Source organism: Amyelois transitella, chromosome 19 (genome assembly GCF_032362555.1).
Source record: "Amyelois transitella isolate CPQ chromosome 19, ilAmyTran1.1, whole genome shotgun sequence".
NCBI lineage: Eukaryota > Metazoa > Arthropoda > Insecta > Lepidoptera > Pyralidae > Amyelois > Amyelois transitella.
In genome coordinates this window covers 6,561,409-6,583,889 of record NC_083522.1, presented here as the reverse complement: position 1 = coordinate 6,583,889, position 22,481 = coordinate 6,561,409, and the positions used below count along the sequence as shown (strand labels likewise).

Sequence of the window (22,481 nt, the reverse complement as noted above, 5' to 3'; positions counted from 1 at the left end):
AATTGTTTTATTAACATTTATTACAATTACATATTATTCTAATAAAATCACATATAACACTAATACATAACATTTATTATTCCTAATCGTCTTCGAACTTCTCGTCAACAACCCCGGGCGTGAACGGTGGGTCGCGGACTAAGGATAGCAGCTTGTCTAGTTTCATTATCTGTAAAATATTTATGAAGTAGGTAAATGAACAGTAGAGGGAAAAGGTCATTGGCATATCGGAATCATGTCATCTTTGCGTACATACAAATCCAGAAAATATTTGGTTACAAATAGTATATTACAATGACATTTGCCTACGAAAGATTTTTAGGATTTATTATTATTTTAAAGAATTCGGAACAGAAAAACAAAAGTAACATGAATGGGTAGATATAATAGAGTATCTTAAGAGCTTTATCATATAACCACCACAAACAATTTTTTTCAAGTGAAATTTGTAAAGGTAGAACATAACCCAATAGCTAAATCCTGTCATAAAAACGTAGAATTTATTTGTGAGCCAGAGTAGAATCGGCGCAAGATAATTATATAACAGGGTACCATATTTTTTTATAGATTACAAAAATAATCGGTTACAATAAATTTATATTACTTGCCTGTAATGTCCTCTGATCGGTACCTTGAGCCTTCTTCGGAGGTTTGACCATAACTCTCAAATTAGGAGATAATTTCAGCACGTGACATGTACCCCTGAGAACAATTTTTTTTATGAACATATTTTTCATGCATTAAGGTAATAAAAAAGGCAAAAATACAGAAGTATCTTTAGATGCCCCCAGAGAGATTTGAACTCTCGACCCCTGGTTTACAAGACCAGTGCTCTAACCCCTGAGCTATGGAGGCGATGAGTGGCAAGTTGAAATTAGTGTATAGTTCATATTGGGCAATATGACCAACTTCTTTAATTTTAATTCGATAAAATGGTACCTACCTAGCTATATAATTAAAATAATTATTAAAGATCTACTGAATTAAAATCTCGCGGCAGTAAATTTCTTACTTTTCTCATAGATGGCGCTTTTAAGCAACATGTGATATTCACTTCGAAAATTTTGGATTTGGCACAGGGAAAAAACTAATGTAAACAATAATTCATTATATTCCAGACACTAGTTTAATTATTAGCAAAATTAAGGTAAGTCAAAAATATGCAATAAGTATTTATGCTTATTTATGCCGTGTCTTTCCCGGAACTCTACAATAGGACCAAACTACAATATGACCATTGTGACTTTATTTGCGTAAATTTCATAATTCACGTCTTTTTCCATTGCGGGGTAGACAGAGCTACCTCTAAAAGACTCGTATGCCAAGTTACCAAGCTGGATTGCTTAAAGTTCAGATATAAAAAAGGTTCGCTAGCTTGCAGCTTTTCTCTTAACTGATTTCTAAAATCTACATGGAAAGAAAAGAATCTTGCATATTTTATGTTCACTCAACTTTTTCTGCTTTATTTTTCGTTTGGCTAACATAATTACTATTATTTATTACGTAGGTACATACTACTTACTTTGTATCACCTGTGACTATAACAGGCAGGCGAGAGTTAAAATCTAGCCTGGTGAGTTTCTTTGTCTTCTTAGAGACGACCGCTTGCACGCAGATCGGCCGGTACTTGTTCACGTTCAAATCGTACACGTATACCTGGTGGGATTGGTACTATTGTAATGTAATTACAAAAGAAAAACAGCTGAAAATCAGCAACATGCTTCGTCAAAAAAGTACAGTGGGTTCCGTACCTAATTTGTTCGCGTCAGAGTAAGAAGATTGGTACTATTGTAATGTAATTACAAAAGAAAAACAGCTGAATATCAGCAACATGCTTCGTCAAAAAAGTACCGTGGGTTCCGTACCTAATTTGTTCGCGTCAGAGTAAGAAGATTGGTACTATTGTAATGTAATTACAAAAGAAAAACAGCTGAATATCAGCAACATGCTTCGTCAAAAAAGTACCGTGTGTTCCGTACCTAATTACTTCGCGTAAGAAACTGTTATTAGTAAATGTGGCGTCACCTTTCCATCAGCGGTGCAAGCGGCGAAGACTGTGCTGGAGTAAGGGGCCCACTTCACATCGCCCACCGGTGACCCCAACTCGAACATAAACAGGGGTTCACTGAACAAGATAACACACATGATTATTGAAGTGAAAAAGTATTTGCTTATACTTTATTTATTATTAGAGTCTCGAAAAAAGACTGAAAGGCCACGTTCAGTCGGATGCCATGATATTTTGAATAGTACCTAATTATTGAATGGAGTCAAAATATTTTTATACCAAAGAATAAGTTTTGACGACGAAAGCTTGTGATTAAGTGTGATCTTCGGTGTCTTTGTGGATGAGAAAATCAAATTTGCTTGTTTGTCATAGCAATATAATATATGGATAAGTCATATATGTACTCGTATTTAGCCTATCCACAGACAAAAGATACCAGATTACAGATAAGATAACTTAGAATTGCGAGTAATTCTAAAGAACCGTTAATAAAATAAATTATCCTTTGGAAACCACTGAAAATTCTTGGGAACACGCTATGTAAGACCAAAATACTAAGAAAGTTTTAAATAGCCAGAATCATAGGTATCGGGGATACTCACTCCCGTCCGTCCTCCCAAATCTTGACCCTCCAGTCTCCCGAACACGACGCGTAGATGCTGTTATAGTACAAGTTGTAGTGGATCCTATACACCGGCATGTGGTGGCCCTGGACTGAGCGCACGTAGTTGCGGTTGTATTTCAGGGAACACGTGTGGATCATCCCGTCTTCCGTCCCGACCATGAAGATCTCAGACTTTTCGGGGTGGAAACATATGCAGCTACCACAGCCTGGAGGTAACAAGGACAGAGTAGGTTTTTGGATCCAATTTGCAATCTTTATTAGCCAAAAAATTTATAAAAAGGGTCACAGATAAAATTACAGACTCTATCTCTTACACTAGGAGGCATTTATGCCTGTTCAGTAAATCTAACTGTGTTGAGGCGAAAAAGGGTTTTGGGACGAACTTTCTGATCGTAAGTAGGTCCGCTTGATCTTTTTACATCAAAAACACACAAATAAACTTATTATAGTGAGGAAATTATGGATGTAATAATTATTGTTAATTCCTCTAATAATGGGTCATCCATATCATTGCCTAAAGTCTGATAACACGAAACTTACTATTGACAGTGACCAAAGTCCCGTCCGGCCCTGGTACGGGCGGGACGCTAGAGGACAAAGTAATGATTGTAGTAGCCTGCAGTTCCCCCGGCATCACGGCCCATTGGACCACTTTACCGTCTCCAGAGATTGAGAAGAAGGACGCCTCGCCGTCTATGAGGCGCGGTCCCCAGCGGATCTGTAAGAATTTTGTGGCTGCACATACAGGGTGACATTTAAAACAACTGCATCCTTTTAAACATAGACTATACCCATGCTTCTGAGCCGTTTGAGCCTATTTTTATTTAAATTAAACGTCATCATTTTCACATTTAAAAAACCCTCAAAAACTACGTCACACGCTTTATTAAAGACCAATACCTACTACAAAAAGAAATTAAAACTAAACATGTAAATAAATGTCTGAAAAAAAAATATTTTTCTAGTATCGAGATCAAGGAAAGTACAGAGTTGTCGAGATCGCTCAGCTGAATGAATTGTGTCGTTGACCTCTGAATCTTATGCGTCGCTTTTCCGCCGGCCGGGGTGATATGACGTATTTAGGATCGTGGATTTTGATACTTTTATTTTTTTTCGTACTTTCTGAAATATGAACTGATATTTTTCTTTTAACGTTTTTAAATATCCTTTAGATGAGTATACTTAACAGTTAAATTTATGCAGTTGAATTAAAAGTCACCCTGTAGAAATCGTAATATATATATAGACTTTTATTTTTTATTATAAATGCCATATTGTCTATACCTCGTGAGGAGCCCGATGAGCGCCTATGACCATGATCTGAATAGCGTAAGTCTGAAGTGATTTTACATGAAGCTACTCCAGTTTGATCTTCACAACTCTTTAATTCTTTGAATTTGAAGCTTTCCTCATAATGTTTTTCTCATATTAAGAACATCGGTTGGTATCAAACTAACTCGTACTTGAAATAATTAGGAGAAAAGGAATTAGAACATCGGATCATTGGATAGGTACATAATTAATTAATTATAGAGCCGGAAAAAATTCTTGCGTTTATGATCGGCTTCATACATTTTCCAGATAAACGTGGTGTTTGTGCCTTGACTCTGACTTCTCCGTCAAATCAGCAAGGACGTGGTATGTATGCTAAAGTATGTTGTACCTTTTATTTTATTATCTCAATTCTATCATTGAGCCAAATAGCTGAACGTGGCCATTCAGTCTTTTCAAGACTGTTGGCTCTGTCTACCCCGCAAGGGAAATAGACGTGATCATGTGTGTGTGTGTGTGTATTTTGTACTGTGTGTTGGAATGCATTTTGCCATTCATTGTCATTTGATTTCGTGACGCTTCGTCTTTTTTGTTCTGCTCCTACTTTAAAACTTTACTGGCACCTATGTTCTATATTTTAATCAATATGAAGGTACATATAAAAAACCTTTGTGTCTTACCTCCCAAACAATATTGCTATGCTTGTCTCGTACAGAATCAGACTTGTACTGGTATGATGACTCCAAAGTCAACTGCGCATTATAGACGCAAACGTTTCCATCGTACAGTCCTGGAAACATTAGGTAGATCTAATATTCTAATCAAATACTGAAGACGGCGACAAGAGCATGTGGCATTCTTCTTTTTCTTAGCGTGTCGACTGTGGCAAATCATAATCGCGAAGAACATTTTTGTGGCATTATGAATGCCACAAAAATGTGCAACTTCTATGCTGGTCTGACAAGGAAGAAAAAAATGTATGCAGCTGCGTCATTTCCGTGCAGTAAACGCCATTCAAAATAAAAGCTTGTAAACTAGGTATACTTTTAGGCCATATTAAGCCATCCAGCTGAATGTGGGCTTTCAGCCTTTTTGACTGTTTGACTATCTACCATATAAAGCCAATAGAAACGAGATAAATGTATCCATGACAGTTGTATTTCAATAATGACCATGAGATGATCGATGATAACCGTTTAAGAAGATGAATTTACTTGCAGACTAACCAACACAGACCAAGTAAGGTATTTCCTTGTACACATCGAGGCAGATGATGGGTGATTCTGTGATGACCGCGTACTCCGGGTACGCCGGGTTTTTGATGCTGTACATGCACAGGCAACCCTCATTCTGCTGGTTTTGGAAGTCCACTATAGCAAAACAAAAATTTCAACATAATTATGCAATGTTGTGCACTCTTTTTTGGTGTACCCACGAGGCCGGTTTTTGACTGACTGTTGGAACAGTCAGTCAAAAACTTAATCTTTTTGAAGGTTGGATTCACTCACCTGCAGTTTAGTTACATTGAAAAAATGGTACATCTGAAAATTAAGCCCTTGATAATTTTTGTAAACAACCGACATGTCAAACGACTTCTGAGGGGATAAGTGTATCAGATATTTATATTTCACCAGCGTACCTAAGTTTATGACTCCGACTGCGTGGCTAAACTCACGTACCTATTGTTTCTGGAAATGTTCTCTTAGTGCACACCTTGACCCGATTCATATACATGGCAAATTCCTAATATGTCAGGTAACCAGTGTCCAGTCAGTTAGTGTCCTCTTTTAAATAATATAGAAAGCAGACGACTAACAGGATCCATAGGCAACAGCGAACAAGTCCTGATAGTGAGGGTTCCACTGTAAGTCGCATACAGCGTGGCTTCTCATCGGCTCGAACTGGAACTTCCACAGAGGCAGCAGAGAGCCCATGCCTTCGCGAAACTCGTCCGACGGGTCGTCCCAGTAGCGGTAGTCTTGGGCTGGGAGAAACGTAAAAGTACAATTAGAGAACAACTGATATATAAGAAAATTTGATGGGCGAAGTATTTGAGAAAGTCGGCTTTTTACAAGGAGATCTACTATTTCACTGAATTTTCAAGCAATAAGATTCTTGCTAGAGAAACCTCAAGAAAAAAAAGCCGTAAAATCATACCGATATCATCATAAATGTTCTGATTGACCAGTCTCTCGAGGATGGCCCAGGCCTCTCTGATCCTCTGGGCTAGTTGCTCGTCGTGTATCTGCTGAGCCGACTTGGCGTGTTTGGCCGCTTTCTTACGAAGCTGTATAAGAACGTAAAAGAAATACATTATTGTTTCGTCGAATATATAGTCTAAATAATTTTGCGTGATTGAAATCGTATATCAGGTAAAAACAAGCAAATGACATTCATTGGGATGGGATTCGTTTGGAATTGCTTTTCAAAAAATTAAATCTGGATTTTTATGTTAATTGATAAATGCGAAACTTGAATATATGTATATACGAAAATTACTTCCATCGGTAAAAAAGTCTCAGATACCTTGAATACCAAATAGTAGAAAGATATTTATAGCACTTATTAATCATTAAATGAAATTATACATTTAAATATATTTTTAATACTCTTCATTGTTGAATGTTTGACAGTGGAATTTTTAAATCTTTTTCCTCATAGGTCAATCAGGTTATTTCTTGGTAATGTGCAAATTTGGAAACACCAAACCTCAAAGCATGTTGTATATATATGTTATTTTATTTGAATTGTACAAAAGATAAAATTAACATGCTGGTTTAGTACCGAAAAAAACATAGTGTGCGCCAGCGCCATGTCTTACTGTGCAGATTGTAAAAATCAAGGGAGAGGCTAATAAACTTTGAATGATATTTTTAGGCGACAGGCTAGCAACGTGTCAATCATTACCATACAGCTGAACATGACCTTTCAGCCATTTCAAGACTGTTGGTTTTGATTATACTCGTATGTATGTATATAATAAAATTACCCGTTTTGGCTTTTCATCTTCCTTCTCTTTCATTTTTTTAGCATAGTCTTCTTGATAGAAGTCGAAAATGATGCTCTGCAAGGCCGTGGAGCCGTAATTGGCTCTTGGTGGCGGTATAGTCTGCGTATCTACCGACTAAAACGAACGAAAAATTCAAATATTGATTTAGTTTATGTCATTCATCCTCCTCTTAATATTAGTCCTGGTTGCGTTCTCACTTCTCTGAAGAGGAGCACGAATTTATATATTTCTATGGCCACGATCCCAAAATGTGTAAGTCAAGTTTATAAAATAAGCCACTATCGTTTGGCCTCCATAACCTTTGTCTCTCTGTACTTTGCACCTGATGCATATTAAATCACGGTGAGCACCCAGTTATGTGCAGGTTTTCTCATGATGAATCATGATATATGAGGGATCATGGTAAGAGCATCGGGTAGTCATCAAATTCAAAAAAGTGTCATAGGTACCTACATGTAGTGGCAGTATTTGAAACTGTGCATCAGGGTTTTTTACTTTAGATTAGTCGTTGCAATTCAAACTACAATTCTGTTATATAATATTACTATGGATCATGGGTAGTATGGATCGCACAGTATTAAGCCCAAGAGATTTAATTTATGTTAAATACTGATTCCGAAACAAAACTGTAAATAAACTGAATTTTATAAAGCTAACATACCCGTCTTGGGAAGTTGTATGTAAGGGCGGCTCGTTCGCAGAAGTTGAACTGGTTCGCCAGCTTCTTCACACGGGGTTTGATTTCAAAGACTTCGTCACCAGCGTCAGTGGTTTCCGGTACTTCCTCTGAATTAATTAGTTCTGATTTAAGTCTTTATCTTTTAAAACAGAAACAGTCATTGATCCTGGCGAAAGGTTAATAGTAGGTATCGTAAACAGCTTGAGCATGAAAACGTTATGAATGTGTATGAAGCGAAAGAGGTGAAGGGATCGTGACAATAAAAAGATTTAGTTTCTGCCGCACCTTATTTTATACTAGCTTTTGCCCGCGGCTTCGCCTGCGTTAATTTCGCTTCCATAAAAAGTATGCTTAGATAAAGAGCAAACTAATATTATGCAAAAAAAAAATAGATGTACCTACGTGAGTGCGTGTTTGAGGATGCTATTTAATCACGCAAATTCTACTGGATGGATTTTGATGAAACTTACGTACACGGGAAGAATAATGCCTGGAATAGAACATAGTTTATTTTTCCTACAAAAGCAAAGACCTGGCGGCGGCGCCGTTGTTAAAAAACGAATAAATTCTAATGATGCGGTATAAAAACAATTTCACCAGCTGCACAACCAGTAAGTATTTTAGCTTCTATAATATTGTTATTAAGCGACACCACTTTAAGGCGAGTCCCATTACTAAGTTTCGGAGGGGTTAAGTTGCGTAGCAACATAATTGAAATGCCTACTTTTAGTGCAATTGTATGCGCGGGCAGTCCAGATGCCAAAAGTGAATTAAGGAACATACATACATACATACATACATACATAAAATCACGCCTCTTTCCCGGAGGGGTAGGCAGAGACTACCTCTTTCCACTTGCCACGATCTCTGCATACTTCTTTCGCTTCGTCCACATTCATAACTCTCTTCATACAAGCTCGGCGGTTTCGGGTACTTTTGACCTGACCCTTTACCAGGACGTCCTTAATTTGATCAAGATACGTTCGTCTAGGTCTTCCCACTCCGACCTTTCCCTCCACACTCTCCTTGTATATCTGCTTAGTCAACCTGCTTTCATTCATCCTCTCCACATGACCGAACCATCTTAACATACCCTTTTCTATTCCTGTAACTACATCTTCTTTCACATCACAACATTCCCTTATCACGCTGTTCCTTATCCTGTCACTCAATTTCACACCCATCATACTCCTTAACGCTCTCATTTCCACTGCATTTATTCTGCTTTCATGCTTCTTTTGCCATACCCAACTTTCACTCCCATACATTAATGTCGGGACCAACACGCCCCTGTGCACAGCCAGTCGAGCCTTTTTGGATAGTTTCTGACTGCTCATAAAGGCATGCAAAGCTCCATTCACCATGTTCCCCGCGTTCACTCTCCTTTCAATATCACTATCATACTTGCCATCTGATGTAAACTTTGATCCTAGATATACAAACTCTTTCACTTGCTCCACTTTTTCTCCTCCAATCAAAATATTACATGCTGTCATTTCTTTCTCCATTTCAAAAACCAGTGTTTTAGTTTTACTTACGTTCACTTTCATTCCTTTCTCTTTTAAAGCTTCATGCATACAGTTTACCATCTCCTGTAACTCCTCCGCTGATGACGCCAGTATAACCTGATCGTCGGCATAGAGCAGACATTTGACGAGTAACTCATTCATCCTTAATCCACTTTTAGACTCTTTCAAATCTGTCAAACAGCTATCCATAAATAGGTTGAACAGCCACGGTGACGCAACACATCCTTGCCTAACGCCTTTCTCAATCTTAAACCACTCAGTGTGCGCTCCGTTTATCCTGACACAAGCACTCGAATCCTCATATAAGGATTTCAGTGCTCGTATTAAGAGACTGCTCACCCCATGCATAGAAAGTGCTGACCACAATTCATTCCTCTCAACTCTGTCATAGGCCTTTTCCAGATCTACGAATGTGCAATAGACTTTTTGACTCTTGGCCAAAAACTTTTCGGCTATGCACCGCAAGGAAAAGACCTGATCAGTACATCCCATTCCCTTTCGAAATCCCGCTTGAGCATCCCATATTTTGTCATCAGTTTCATTCCTGACTCTATTAATCAATACCTTAGCATACAATTTGCCGACGACGCTAAGCAGGCTTATACCACGATAATTTTTGCAGTCCAGCTGTGACCCTTTTCCTTTGTAAAGTGGCACGATAACAGCCTTACACCAATCTTTTGGTACTCGGCCGCTTCTCCAACACAAATTGAAAAGGCAGTACAACTGACTAGCTACTACGCCTTTTCCTGCTTTAAGCATCTCGACCGACACTCTATCACACCCAGCAGCCTTTCCCGCTTTCATACTCTTAAGTGCTTCCACAATTTCGAACATTTCAATTTCGCCTTCCATCTCATTCTCTTTTTCTTCGCTATAGCAGAAATCTTTCTTATTTCCTTCCTTTTTTTCAAATAAACTTTCAAAATAGTCCTTCCATATCTTTAGTACACATTCTTCTCCTTTCACAACGCTACCATCCTGGCATCTGATCCTAGTCAGCTCTCTGGTTATAGTATTTCCTCGGGCTGACCTTACGGATTTCCAGAATACTTTCAGATTTGACTGAAAGTCTTCTGATAGCCTTTTATCAAAATCCTCTTTATACTCTTCTTTCTTTCTAATCACAGCTTTCTTAACCAAATCTTTCATTTTCTTATATTCCTTACGTGCTTCATTCACATCTTCATCTATAACCTCTTGCATTCATTCATTGCAATTAAGGAACCCTACCGGATAAGTTGTAGCATCGGTACTATCTAAAACTGCATTTATGGATTAGTATACCACCTCGTTCTCATAAATTTTCCGAAATACTTAAATTAATAGCAGCGGCTTGCTCATTTTTGGGTGTTAGGATTGCTCGCTCGCATATCCAAGAATCTTCGTGATGAACTATTTGAGATAGGTCTCCATAAACGCAATGAATAAGTTCCTCCACCGAAGTAACTACTTGACAGAGGTTCTCTGGCAGAGTCACCAATCCGTTCGATTCAGGCAATGTACCATTACCGATTTTTAATAACACATCTGAGAATTTTTGCGCTCGAGGATTACCACCCAACTAAGCTCTCATATTACGTGTTAGACTTAATTTCCTAACATGAGGCCGGAGTATGGAACGTTTGAGATATGCGCTTACTTAATTCATCAGCTCTAGTACCACGGCTTATGACGGGTAGAGTCTGGCGGAAATCACCACAAAATAATACAGTGGTACCTCCCATAATGCGATTGTTTCGCCGGATATCTTTAAGCGTACGGTCGACTGCTTCCACTGCTTTTTTATGAGTACTGGCGAAACGAAATCAATGAAAAAAAGATTTTTTTTAATTTAATAATTAAAAATTTTGCCAGCGGCTACAATCGTGTTATTTCTTAAATTCTCATGAGGCGCCATCTCGTATCGAGTGGTCAAAAAATAAATATCTAAACCACGGGAACTAAAACAATAAACAAAGCATAATGAATTTAAATCAATAAAATGCTATTTTTTAAATCATATTTTTAATAATCATAATCATCATAATAAATATAATAATAATTTATTCATAGCTTTTTTTTATCGATTCAAAAATGACGAAGTTCCATACAAACTTGCATCCCCTATTTCCTCCCCTTGGGATAGAATTTCAGAATAAAAAGTAGCCTATATTCCAATCCAGGTTACTAACTATATCTGTGCCGAATTTCGTTCAGATCCGTTCGGTAGATTTTGTGTGATGCGCGTACAAACATACAGACAGACAGACGGACAGACATACAGACAGACAGACAGACAGACAAAAATTCTAAAAAAAATTGTTTTGTCTTCTATTGACCCTAAAAAGACACCTTATAATTTTTTTTCTTAAATATCTTCAATGTACAGACAAAGTTCAGTTACAGTTTTATTATATGTATATGTATGGATATGTATGTACAGTATCTCTTCCTCCTGGCTTTAGTCCCGTTTGTATCTTCACCGCTCTGGAAAAGAGCCCAGGGTATTGGGTGAGTCTGACTTCCGCAACCTTCGCAGGGAAACCTTACCCGTATTGGATCCATGGTTTGATATATGTATGTACAGTCAATGATAATGCTGACTGATATGTTTGCAGTTTATTTACAAGAAAACGTTAAGTCAGTATATCTTTGGGTAGTCTCTGAAGTGTCATAAGGTATGGCTTTAAGGTTACGTTTAAATAGTTGGCTTAATGATGGTTATATTAAATACAGTTTAGGTTTACTCACGTTCTTCAGGCTGTGCTTCTTCACCACCTTCGCCTTCGCCAGTCACTTCTTCGCCTTCGACTGCTTCCTTGGGAGTCGCCGCTTCACCGCCTTCAGCCGCCTCAGCCGGCTTTTCTTCCTCACCAACTGCGTCCTCTGCATAAAATAAATGTGTCTCTATTATCTCTCTCATCTTTCCCCATTTCGTCCTCTTTAGGTAATAATCTTTCAGGATCGAGCGTTCGCCTTTCGATTTTTTTAAGAAAAACATATTTTTATTTTTGTGAAATTTAATTAATGGTATCGTTTGGCAAGCACTGTATACTAAACCTTCTGGTTTAGCCTCCTCAGCTGGAGCCGCTGGTTCTGGTTCCGGTTCCTCTTCATCTTCTAAATTTGCTCTGGACTTTTTGACCTTGGCTCGTTTTGGGCCAGCTTCATCAAACCCGAGACCACCTATTCATTTTAAACAAAAATATTATAATCAACTTTCAATAATTTTGTATTAAAAAAAATATTGCGATTACAATAACCAATTTTTTAATGTCCTACCAACATATATAATTAAAAAAAAATATTTTAAAATAAATTGAATTAATAAAAATAGTCTGAAAGGCCCAAAGATTATATTTTCGGACGAGACATAAGTCTTTATATAGCTATTAACAGGGGTTTAATTTCCTTGGATATTTTAGAAATTCCATCTTCAGCAAATGTCCATATTATATATAACTTCATGTATACCAATCAAATCAGGATCAAATGTCTCCAATCAGTTAAAAGTGGCTGTGCGTTGGTAGACATCTCAGTTATTTTTTCGTTTCCATAATTTTATGATGGCAAATCTCACCATATCCAGAAGCGATTTGAGCCTTTGCCTCATCTGAATCCTTCCGTATAGCAGTGCCCTGATACACGAACAAAGGATACGCTTTCCCATAGGTCGGTTTTGGTTTTACTACGAACAGATGGCGACCATAATGATAGGCGACCTCGTCAGCTACCCACTGTGGATTGATCGTCGTCAGAATACGACCAACGTCTTCTTCTAGATCCTGAAAGAGATCAGTTCTTCATAAATTAACATATTATTAATTTATCATTTTTTTATGATTAAGGTAACTACATTGTTATTATATAATTATATGTAGGTAACTACATTGTTATTATATAATTATATGCTCTATGCTCTCTCTCATATCTGCGTGTTCCCGGTTGCACCCTCCACAGAAGTGTTTTGGGGCTCAAGGTCCGCCTTATGTTATACTAGAGGCCGAAATGGGGAAACCCTATCATAATTAATCAATCCCGCTGGAACCCCGGGATAAAAAGTAGTATGTTATCGAGTCTTCAACTACCTACATATTAAATTACATCGTAATCGGTTCAATAGTTTTTGCGCGAAAGAGTAACAAACATCCATACTGACATCCTGATATACTCACAAACTTTCGCATTTATAATATTAGTAGGATGAAAATAAATATCAAACGACTTAATGACAAGACATAATGGATACTGCATATCATAACAAATATATATTGTAATATATTTTATTGCTGGCATAGCAACACATTTTTATGCCAAAAAGATTAAACGTAAGGTTAAAACTTATATTATTTCAATTAAATTTCAAGCCAATAGTAAAATATTATGCACTTACAGCATCAGGTACTTCCTCTTGGTCGTCTGGCTTAATCAAGGTGCGTGGTTTCAGCCAATCTAACCCCTCATCTTCAACAAGGTTTCCACGAGACTTGTTAGCTTCTTTCTACAAATGAATCATTAATTCAATAGAATATTTTAAAGCAATGCCAGTGCAGATTTGTGTAAAAAATAAAATTGCAATAGATGAGACGGACGTTTGGTGGACACAAACATTGAGGCACATAAAACATAAGCATTTGGTAATGAAATGTGTACATATATTATATATACATTGAAATTAAAAATTATTTTAAGGTCGGTATAATTTTCTCTTTTCCCAACAATGAGAAAAGATGATAGAGAAAGAATTATTTTGTTCCCGTAACACGCATAAGTTAAAATACCAAGGGGGAAAAATTATAAATTAACTATTAAAAATGATATCTACGATTGCTATATGTTTGTCGAACTTCATATTATTTAAATAAGACAAATCTGACGTTTTCTCACAAGTATTTTCTTTGATCAAGACTTTCGTCTTTGAGATAAATTAGCACTTTTATACTATTAAAAAAAAGAACGCTTATTTAACCAAAGGAAAAAATAAAATATGCAATATTTAACTGCAGTGTTTAATGACGAAGTAATTATTAAGTAAATAAATAAATCTTGGGATACAGACATCGAAACACAGTAAAGTTTTGGACAAAAGCACTGTTTCGTCATCACTCTGCAAAGCGCGTTTGATTAAAGCTTTCAACATTTAAAAGTTTACAAAAGCTCCGTAGGTATCGAAAAAGCACGCAAGCTTTGGTCGGCAGCAAATGAAGGACTGACATCGAAATTCGAACTTAGAATTTACGAGTAAAATATACACAAACATTTGCATATTGTTACGACTTTATGGCCAATAATCATGTTATACAAATATAAATAATTGTTAGCGCTTTAGAGTAGCTTTAACAAACGACGGGACGATTTGGGACATAGCGTGCTCCAAATTTGTACATTTTTAATTCTTGTTAAATGTTGGCTTCGCTCACGAAAGAGGTTGTACTCACGTCATCTTCGGAATCGGACTCCGACAAAATAATATCTTCGTTACTTGCTGTTTGGACTGAAGACATTGCAATTTAAAAATAAAAATATTTAAATTATTTTTAGAAATTCCAAGTATAAATTTGAATAAATAATTTGTTTATCCTCAGAATTACACAAATAATTGAATTCACATTTAAATTTAATCATTGTGTGTGAAACTTCTATATTTTTTTGGAAATGACGGATAATTTTGGGTATTGTCTGATCTCATGCAAATAAAATAAGATTTTATGCAGATTTCACTAAATTCTGCCATCAATATCAGACTGCCGCGGTGCTAATGCCTAGTCTGAATTATAATGAGGGGTAGGGTAGTGTAACTGCATTGCATAGATTATAGCTGGTAATGATAATGGGTAGCGACTACTAAAAAGATTTTGTAATTTATATACGTAAGTAAAATTTTGATTTTTATTGCAATTTTTTATCCAAACTATTTTAAGTGACGTGTAACCTTGAAGGATATTTTTAACTTAAGGAAATTTAACAATAATTTAAATTGTATGACTTACTATGTGTCTTGTAATTATCCACGCAAAAACTTTCCCCAATTTTTATTGTACACTATTTATTAATTTGATAATACTATAGGTATAACATTAGATATATAATTTATTAAAATAGAATGAATTTATTGTTCGCGACCTTTCAATATTACCAACTGACTGTACGAATAATTCTTAACCATCGTAATAAAGTCGCGATTTCTCTATTACATCAATATTATCATACTTAGATAAATAGGTGTACTTTTATTTGGTACTTATAAAAAAAATTTAAGGCGAGGCTTGCTTTCTATTAACGAAACAATCATTCCCACGTAAGTTTATTCTAATAAAAAATACTAGGTATGTATTCATTGTGTTTACGTATGAACCTACGTCTCACATACGTCATGACTCACGAGCCAACATTGTCGGAAAAACGCGGGAAAAATTTCTCATACTCATATTTTTTATTTTTTGCTGACCGTAGCAAGAAAATTACCGGCCAGGGTTGGGCGTGTCGCCAAATTCTAATTAGACGGTGTCTGGCGTAAGGTAGTACAGGGATCAGCTCGTGCCGAGTACATCAAATTCCTTTGTTGTACTAATCATGATGTACCATTTGAATTGCGAACGTTTCTTGGGCAAGACGTACCGATTTTTATCTGTGTTTTTGAGTGACGTGCTAAAGTATGTAAGTTTTATTATTTAAATTTTGGATATAACTCTTTAAAGTTGTACCGTAAGGTAGTGAAGTTCTCTGTTAATTTTATCCAAGCGAGAGAGAAAAATGTAACGCGTTAGCATTATGTCCTTTAGGTGATAGGCTAGCAACCCGTCACTATCTGAATCTCCATTTTACCATTGAGTCATTCAGCTGAACGTGACTTTTCAGCCTTTTCGAGAATACCTACTGGATCTTTTATTCCGCGTTAGTGGTTAAGGCGGGATATGTGTTTATTTTATTTGGCCGGTGGATGAGCATTTGACACCGAATGATACTGCCAGCTTTGGGTAGTGTATAATGACATAATTCAACGATGACTTTTTAATTTTATCGTATCCCTGGTATACCTTTCATCGTTAATATATAAGTAGAAAATCCTTTCATACGTTTCACTTTCCGTACGAATAACAAACGGTCTAAATTGATGGCAAATAGTTATGTAGAGTGTACTGACCGCGACGAGCATAAATCTTATCCAACCTTGCAGACTACTTTCCGAAATAACTTTGACCTTTTACAATGGAACCGACTTTAAAATACTGAAACTGCAAATTACTTCCAAACTTTTGTAAAGTTTAATGCTTATACCGGCTTGACACGGAACGGCATTGCCGTTTCATACAAAATGTTTGGTTTCCGGCCTCAAAATAGAGTTTCCAGTAAACATGAGTGCCTAATGGCATAAAATTGATACGGACATAAAATGTTTTACGATCTATTTGTGTTGCATGTTGGGGGCACGACGCTGTATAAATAGTTTGGTAGAGATAAATATTGATAAATTTCCATGATAATAGTCAGTCTGATAACGGTTTTCAGTGTTATTAATTATCGTGATGTTTATTTGTGACTTGGAGTACTGGCTGAATATAATTTTGTATTTTTTTTTATATTTGAACTTTTAATAAGATATAAAAAAAGTTGGACGATTTTATTAAAAATATATTTTGTATTTAAATACGATATGTGCCGTGTGGTTCCCGGCACCAATACAAAAAAGAATAGGACCACTCCATCTCTTTCCCATGGATGTCGTAAAAGGCGACTATGGGATAGGCTTACAAACTTGGGATTCTTTTTTGGGCGATGGGCTAGCAACCTGTCACTATTTGAATCTCAATTCTATCATTAAGCCAAATAGCTGAACGTGGCTATTCAGTCTTTTTAAGACTGTTAGCTCTGTCTACCCCGCAAGGGATATAGACGTGACCATATGTATGTATGTATTTAAATACGAAGTTAATATTAATTTTTGGCAATGAGATTTTTTTTCATTTGAACGCAACATTTATAAATTCACAATTTAATAAAAAAAAAACTTCTGTAACGTAACGAAAGGGATGGATACAGGTGGAATCTGCAGATTTTCGTAGGTTTTTAAATATATTTTTTTTACGCGAAATAAATAATTTACAAACAAACCTTTTATACCTACCCAGGTAACCGAGACAAGTAGTAAGTACTTAGGTTCGATAAAGTACTATGTTAGGTACTTATATACTATTTTATGAAAACCATAGAGATAACTGACGATACACATTTATTATTTGGTACTCACATCGCATAGGTAGTTTTTACTGTTTTACTTATGACGTTACTGCTATTTTACACCCATTCGTACCCTCGCTTCTTCAAACATAAAAAAGGCCACAGAGCATGCAAAGTAACATATTGAATATAGCAAATAGGTACATATAAAACACAAATTGTTATATAAGTAAACATGTAAAAGAGCACACATATTTACAACATGGCTTTAGACATGAATGACGTCACAAGGCGTATTGGTTCCAACATATCTCGTAAGGAAATGTTTAAAATTAGAAAGAAATATTTGGATATGTTTGCACCAATAGCCAAACATTGGACAAAACATGTGATAGGACGCACACAAACGCCGACGACAGACGAAAACGGACACAATCACATAGTGGTAGAGTCGTATTTACAATGAGCCGCTGCCATGCTAAGCTCTAATGACGGTACTCACTCTTATCCGATTTAGTAGGAGCCCTAGGGATTTCTCAGAAGACTTATTTCGCCAAATATCTGGCAATTTCAAGGCCTTACTGATCCCTTCAGGGCTAGGCAGCTAAATAAAGTTGGTAAAATTAGTTTTGTAATATTATAGTTGTATTTATATTTATATATATATTTTTATTGAATAGATTAATTGTGAACAAAAAGTTACTGAACAATTTATCAACCATACATTGTTTTTAATTATATCCATACCCGACAATGGTGACTGCTATAACAGATGCAAAAGACTCAGGATTAAAAGGAATCATAAGAGGTAAAAATATCTGAGACAATTGCCGTTTGAGCGTTTTTTTATTTTTATTGAGCTTAATGCTAAAAGCATTATCTGTCAGTTCGTAGGTTATTAAAAAAAACATTTTTTGAAAACATGTTTTCTTTACGCATTTTCCTTCAAACTAAAATTCGTGACTAAAACACTTAGTTGGCACACTAAAACCATTATAGCTTGGAGTCAGAAGTCAATTTAAGTATATTCATATTGTAATGAATATACCTGTATTGTATATGTAAGTACATATGTTTGTAATCTACATCACAGATATGATAATATGGTTTGCATAGTAAGTAATCAGTTCAACGAAATGTTAGTCTTTACTCTGTATTGTTATTGTTGAAACTGAAGATACATACTCGTATATTGACTAATATATTTTGTAGATATTAATCTTCTTGGGCTATAGAAGTGTATTAAGTATTGAAGAAAATTATGTATTTAGTTTCGTTACATATTACTCTGAAAGCTCACTTCAAATTATAGCATTCTCTTAACGTTAGTTTTTCTCTGGAGAGGAACCCAGAGTTCGCTTTTTAAACATTATCCTGAATTTTTTAGGTCAGGTTTTACACAGCACCGCGGAGCCAGAGGGCATCGTGGTGAAATGCCATGCGATCTCATGAAGTCCATAAAATTACAAGAAGGGCGCACCGGAGAGTTTAAGTGGGTTCACTAGATGCCAGGAGTTCCACACTAACCCGGGTGAAGACCCGGGAGGCAGATTTCCCATTCGAAAACAAACCAAAAGGTCAGGTTTTACACGAACCGACTTCAGCAACAGGTAATCTTTACCCGAACGAAAGATGTAGTCTCTCCCTACCCCTTCCGGGAAACATGGGTGTGTTATGTTTGAATCTAACCCGTATTAAAAGAAGTGGGTACTAGCAGCAGGAGGAAGATATTTGATTTAATAGGCTATTACACTCTTTTTTGAAAACTGTTTTAAATCAACCCTGAGACTGTATTATACCTATAGAATTTTTATTAAAATTTTTTGAAGCCGAAAAGTGCTCTAAAAACGATTTATTATTTTTGATTTTGTATTTTCGCGCGAAAACGCCATCCGCCATGCTGTTTTGACTCGTGACGTCATACTTTTAGTAAACAATACGGCTCTACGTAAGACTAAAGTAAAAAGATTTTTGTAATAATGAATTACAATACATATTGTTGGTGTCTTTTTCCTGAATGCAAGAATACAAGTATAAAAACACCAGAAAAATTGTGGATTCCACTGCCAAGTGATATTAAAATGAGAGACACTTGGTTGAAATTAGCAAGAAGAGATCCAAAATAGGTTATGTTGGATTGGTTGTGTAATAATTTACCTATTATAATTGTGTATTGTAAGAGAATGTTTAATACAATAAATACTTACATCGCTGTTTTAACATTTCATAACTCAGCAGAACAGAAATCGGGATTGGACGCAAAAAATTTCGCCACCATCAACGTATTAATCCTCGGTAGATGTATATTGTCTGCTTTCACAAAACCGTCTTCCATGATTCTATTAAATTATTAAAGAGTAAAAACGACGGCCTCTGTGGCTCAGCGGTAGTACGCTTGTCTGTGACACCGGAGGTCCCGGGTTCGAATCCCGGCCAGGGCATGATGAGAAAAGAACTTTTTCTGATTGGCCTGGGTCTTGGATGTTTATCTATATAAGTATTTATTATAAAATATAGTATCGTTGAGTTAGTATCTCGTAACACAAGTCTCGAACTTACTTCGAGGCTAACTCAATCAGTGTAATTTGTCCCGTATATATTTATTTATTAAAAAAAAAAAAAAAAAAACCCAAAAACGTGATAGAAATTTTAAAATTTCAAAATAAACAGAGCCTGACATCATCAATATGTTTTCGATTCGATATTTGTTTACTAAAAGTATGACGTCACGTCAGTACCCAACATGGCGGATAGCGTTTTCGACTTTTGAAGAACAGATTAAAAAAGAGGATTTTTTAAATTGAATTATAAAATCCATATTGCACTTTTATGAATAATGATCGATGTTTTTCTTTTATTTTTTACAAAATCTATAAGATACGTGCATTTTTATATTTTTTTTACATGGTGTAAAATAGCCTATTGGAGTGAAATGGGTATTTAAAGAGATTGAATTTATAGAGATTCCTGTTCCAATAGGGAAAGTAAATTTAGTTTTTTATAAATATCCGTTTGCGAGAAATTAGGAAGGTATGCATAGATATTTTCTGTAAATTTTACTAACAGGAAAAATAATAAGTGTTTGAATTACGTAAAAGAAAAGTTTGATCGATGGGCCTTGTAACACGTTGACGTTATTGCTATTTCTTATATTACGTATTAGATGGACTCATATTTTTCGTAAAGTTTTAATTTGTATTTTGACTGAGTTTGTTAACAATAAATAAGTACCTAAGTAATATATTTGTACGAAAACGTGTTTCTTAGATATTTGTACATAAATAAAAATATAAATTAAAAATCATTAAATTTATTAATCGGCCAAAATTCTTACCTTTTTCGGAGCCATTATTCTAAACTATATAGATACTAACATATTAAAGAAACACGATATTTTTTTCAAAACAAAGCTAACAAAAAAGTTGTCTTCATTCGTAAATAAATTTGAGAGTAGTAGTTCAAAGAGATTGGGCTGCGCGCGCAAGGCTTTGTTTCCATGACAACGGAGGTGAAAAGAAGGGTGAAGGGTGATAGTCCATGAAGGTCTACTGTGTTTCACCAGCCAGCCGGTCCATTGTATCCAAGAGGCATATTTCCCTTGATTTTCGGTAATATCTGCTATATTTTGACTAAACTATAAAGTGCAATGTATTATTGTTTGAGGAACAATGTGAACAAATAACTATTAAAGATTAGTGTGACAAAAATAAGGTGTAAGAGGAATCTAAGCTTGTACGTATAAATCTGAAAGGCATTAAAATGACACGTATGTGATCTTAAAAAAATGATAAAATAGTCCTGTATTTATAAACCTAATACCTGTTATTATAAACCTGTTTCTTAAAGATTAAAAAAAATTAGCTGAAAGGCTGAACGGTGCCTTACGGTACCCTATAAATGTGGGTACTAAAATAAAACACAATAACAAATCTTATAAAATAATTGATTGGTGCAGTGTCAATATATAAAATGGTGCTTTTATTTTAAGTAAAGCCGCCTTATATAGAATTTTTAATATTATTTGAAATGCTGCAAATTCATCTTCTCATGCTGTAGCAATACTACCAAAATTTGAGATTTATAATTATTTTTTTCTACGTTGTTTTATTTCATTTCATGGAAATATCGACCTTTGGTTTCGACCCAAGGTTGTAGTAATGAAAACCTTATTAGGTAATAGATCAGCTTACTTTTTCTAATTATATAAATTTTTTTTATAATAATGCGTCTAACGGAATTCAGACTACAAGTTTAACTAATAAATATTGTATCGTTGAGTTATCTCGTAACACAAGTCTCGAACTTACTTCGAGGCTAACTCAATCAGTGTAATTTGTCCTGTATATACATATTTATTCTACGAAATTTCCTCATGTCTGAAGGACGTCGCTATAACGACCAACTCCTGCTTAGAAAGCTATTACAAGAGCACTCGGCTCATTTTTCGGAATTCTGAGATGGGCAAACAAATTATTGTGTTGTAGGCGCCAGGCTATTTCATGGCGTGGCCTTGGCTTTCTCACGTCCATGATAAGTTATTATCTTATGATAAAATCTTGATTTTCAAGGAGTCTTCAAGAGTGAAGAGTTAAAAAAATCAGGCAAGCTGGCGGCGGAGGCGGAACCTTTGGACGGACACCTGATCCGTTTGTTCTATGAGCCTGATGATAGCGGGATTGACAGTGACGAGACCACTAATACGAGAAGAGATAGACTTGAACACCAAGTAAGTCTCTGCCTACCCCTCCGGGAAAGAGTCATGATTTATGTATGTATGTATGTATTCAGTAAAAATATATCAAAAGTAAGCCATTTAAATATACAACTGAAGGTTTAAGTAATTTCTCTACTTGCAAATTTTAAAATGAGAGCGAAAATACGTTGGCGAAATTTAGCATCAAGTGAGTAGTTTTTTAAAGAAGCAAAATTAAACGAAATCTCTGTTTATTTTAAGACTAGTATAACATTAATATTCATTTGTTATGTTATTTCCAGAGCGAGAGCAGCAGTGATGAGGAACTTATGATCAGGCCTTGGTGGCCTGTGCAGAAAACGAAGAACGATGAACAGGTCAGTTTGATTTGTCAATATTGTGTTATAGCATAGATAACGATCGTAAATTATACCCATTTTTAGCTGTTGACTTCAAACATAGAAATTTTAATAAATCATTTTCGCTTTCTTATCTAGCTGAAACG

General features: G+C 35.7%; 1 protein-coding gene and 1 non-coding gene across 4 annotated transcripts; both read right to left on the bottom strand.

Annotated features, from left to right (window-relative positions):
* Positions 1 to 2: 2 nt before the first annotated feature.
* Positions 3 to 20,726, bottom strand: LOC106132765 (dynein intermediate chain 2, ciliary). 3 transcript variants are annotated; one of them, XM_060949484.1, is made up of 18 exons: positions 20,618 to 20,726; positions 17,786 to 17,887; positions 13,499 to 13,606; positions 12,686 to 12,890; positions 12,166 to 12,291; positions 11,857 to 11,991; positions 7,577 to 7,701; positions 6,895 to 7,029; positions 6,063 to 6,192; positions 5,722 to 5,889; positions 5,132 to 5,275; positions 4,586 to 4,695; positions 3,174 to 3,351; positions 2,611 to 2,839; positions 2,026 to 2,125; positions 1,523 to 1,656; positions 609 to 702; positions 3 to 169 (listed from the first exon to the last, which is right to left on the bottom strand). In XM_060949484.1, the coding sequence occupies exons 1-18, from the start codon at positions 20,630 to 20,632 to the stop codon at positions 83 to 85; spliced, it is 2,325 nt and encodes a 774-aa protein (XP_060805467.1). In that variant the 5' UTR covers positions 20,633 to 20,726; the 3' UTR covers positions 3 to 82. The 3 variants fall into 3 exon arrangements, with proteins under 3 accessions (XP_060805467.1, XP_060805468.1, XP_013187744.2); XM_060949485.1 differs by lacking the exon at positions 17,786 to 17,887 and having other exon boundaries at positions 20,618 to 20,705; XM_013332290.2 differs by lacking the exons at positions 17,786 to 17,887; positions 20,618 to 20,726 and adding an exon at positions 14,544 to 14,913.
* Trnat-ugu (transfer RNA threonine (anticodon UGU)) lies at positions 783 to 855 on the bottom strand. Its single transcript has one exon. It is a non-coding gene; the product is annotated as a tRNA-Thr (tRNA).
* Positions 20,727 to 22,481: the final 1,755 nt, after the last annotated feature.